Below are 2,727 nucleotides of genomic sequence, written 5' to 3' on the forward strand. Positions count from 1 at the left end.
CCAGGAGAAAAGCACAGTCTGGGAAGGTTGTGGTTGGCATACAAGACATTGGGAATAGAGAAGCTTAGATGAGGTTAGTTTGACCCCATCAGGGAAAAAACTGCAGATCCAGGGGGAAAAAAATGGCTAGAGAAGGAAATTCAAACGTTGGCAGGAGAGAAGAAAGGTGGGCTAGAGTAAGGTAAGACCCTGAAGTATGACAGGAAACACCCCTAGCCAATCACATCCTGTTTCCGCGTTACTTCTCCTAATACTCTACAAACACATGCTTGCCCAAACACCCCTTGGGAAGCCCTCTACTCCCCGAGTCCATGGACATCAAATTCATTACTAACTTGTTCTAGTTTTGTTATTTGGCCGTTCCTAGTCAATCCTGTGTTGTTTTCTTGGTTGCCAATGTTTATCTGTCTTTTCAGAATTGTTCTTGGGCTCAGTGCCCACGTTCCATCTTTCCCACAGGCTCCTTTGAAATTTAGGCAGAGCTATGAGTTTGAGTTTCCAGGCTGGTTTCTCTATTGCCATCCTGTGCTCACCTCACTGGGAACGTCTAGGGTGACATACCATGCATTTGATTTCTTAGGGACTATTCAGTCATTAGTCTCTTTTAAAGTACCCCCGATAGGGTCATTGGAAATGTCATATTCCCAAAACAATTCCCTTACAGATCCCTCTCAATGTATTCATTTTTCTCCAAAGTTTCTGTCAATTCAACATCCGTCTTTCTTTATTGGTTAACATTTAAATCCCCTACAGAGAAATTCAGCAATCAGTTAGACAAGTCCAGGATTTATCATGATTTGCTTTTAGCTAAACATGACGTTCACTTGTTCATGCGATGGTTTGAAGCCCCATCATTGTTTCATGTGCCTTGCTGTCAGTCTTGTGTAGATTGTCGGAAGGAAGCATCCATCTCCTTCCAGCTGCAATGGCTGGACTTTGCCCCTTCAACAATATCATTTCATCCTTTCCCTCCTGACATTTGCAGCTAAATTTTCTTCACAATATTTCCACCAATTCAACTTGCCAACATAGTACATAAGTCTTCCACACCGGTTATTTAATCTACATATTTTGATCCAGGTAAATGCTTTTATTATCTGGGTACCAGTCACGAATCCCACTCCAAGCCATTTGTAATACCATAACATTGTATGTTTGTTGCCCCAGTTTAAATGTAATTTTCTTCCTATTCCTTGCGCATTGATTTATATACAGACACTTAAAATTATAAGTGCTCTTCCCAAATTATTTTCTTAATTATTCTTTTGGGCTGAGAACTACCAGTTATTTCCTATGCCTCATTTCTTCTCCTCGTCACCCCTGTTGACTTTCATAGTAAAAGTCTTTACACTTTTATCTGAGTCTTTTTAATTCCTCTCTCAAGCATCTCTACTTTTAATCCTCTAAATTAAATTAATGAATTGCCTGCTCCTCCAAACCCTCTGACACCTGACTCCCGAGTAGATGCTCACTGTTCTCGTATCCTACACTAAGATTCACTGTAGATGCATCTCTGAGCTTGGGACGTGATGACATTGAAAACACAGGATGGGGTTTTCTATCTACAGCCACGTTTCTTCTTACATGTGGAAACTGCTCATCTTTTACCACATGGAGAGGCTGCAGAAACAGATGGCCTGTCTTGGAGACCACCTGGTGCTCAGAATTTCTTGCTTAGAATTATGTTTTATAGGATGAGGAAAAAATACAGCAAAACATCTAAAGCCCTGGAAACATACACAGAGGCCTCTATAAATACCAGTCATGTTGTTTGCAGCACAATTTATTATCTGGTCATAATATTTGGGTACATTTATAGGTATTGATTTAACACCATTGTGACCACTCTTGAGACAGAGCAACGCAAAAGAAAAACTTCAAAATGTGCAAGAGCAATAAATATCAAACTTTCAGATCTAAAGTGTATAAATATAAAATATCAGTCATTTCTGGAAACATTTTAAGAAAATCCAGCAACCACACGTCCATGAGTAGGTGTCTGGTGTTGACAGTCAGTGTTAATCTTCAGAACACATCACCTCAGATCCAGCACGATTATTTTTATGTCTTTTACCAATACATGTTTGCATATCTAGGAAAGAAAAAATTAGCTTTACATCATAATGTTTTACTCGATTCTCTTTAGGGGGAGAACATAAATTTTCTAATTTTAAAATACATCTAATTTTAAAAATACTTCCAATCAGAACAAATAAAATCATGTTCATTCATTTTCAATAAGAAAGTATTTACAGAGATTGCCAAGTAATTTTCATTTTAAACACATATTAACTTCAAAATAATGTCTCTCAGATGTTACAGCCAGAAAACTACCAAGGAAGTAGTTAGAAAGAAAAGATGTAGTCAAATACTGTTTCTTTTGGGCTATACAAAGCTAATCCAGAAGTATGATTACAGTTTTCATTGAATCACTGTTAAAAAATGAATGTGGCCACATCAAGTGGGAATCATTCATGAGACATGTAAAGACATTTTCTTTAATAACTGTTTGCTTACTTGGAATCTGAAGAAAATTATATTTAAGTATCACACAGATAACATAAATAGAAAGGTAACTTAAGGCATAGTTGACTCTCCTAGAGAAATACTGGCATTCCCTTGTAAATAAAATAATAGTGAGAAGAAATCAGAATTACAAAGATTGATTAATTTTCTGGGTAATAAAACTCCAAACTAAACAGTACAATGTTTTATCCTTTATTATAC

At 37.1% G+C, this 2,727-nt stretch overlaps 1 protein-coding gene across 1 annotated transcript in view; it reads right to left on the minus strand.

The window, feature by feature from the left end:
• Positions 1–1,765: 1,765 nt before the first annotated feature.
• STAMBPL1 (STAM binding protein like 1) overlaps positions 1,766–2,727 on the minus strand; it is a 44,072-nt gene continuing 43,110 nt past the window's right edge. The window contains exon 11 of the mRNA XM_006925972.2: positions 1,766–2,092. Within this exon, the coding sequence (XP_006926034.1) occupies positions 2,036–2,092 (57 nt within the window). The 3' untranslated portion in view covers positions 1,766–2,035. The remainder of the gene's footprint in view (positions 2,093–2,727) is intronic.

The sequence above is a fragment of the Pteropus alecto genome, unplaced genomic scaffold, assembly GCF_000325575.1.
Source record: "Pteropus alecto unplaced genomic scaffold, ASM32557v1 scaffold88, whole genome shotgun sequence".
In the NCBI taxonomy this organism is placed as follows: Eukaryota; Metazoa; Chordata; class Mammalia; order Chiroptera; family Pteropodidae; genus Pteropus; species Pteropus alecto.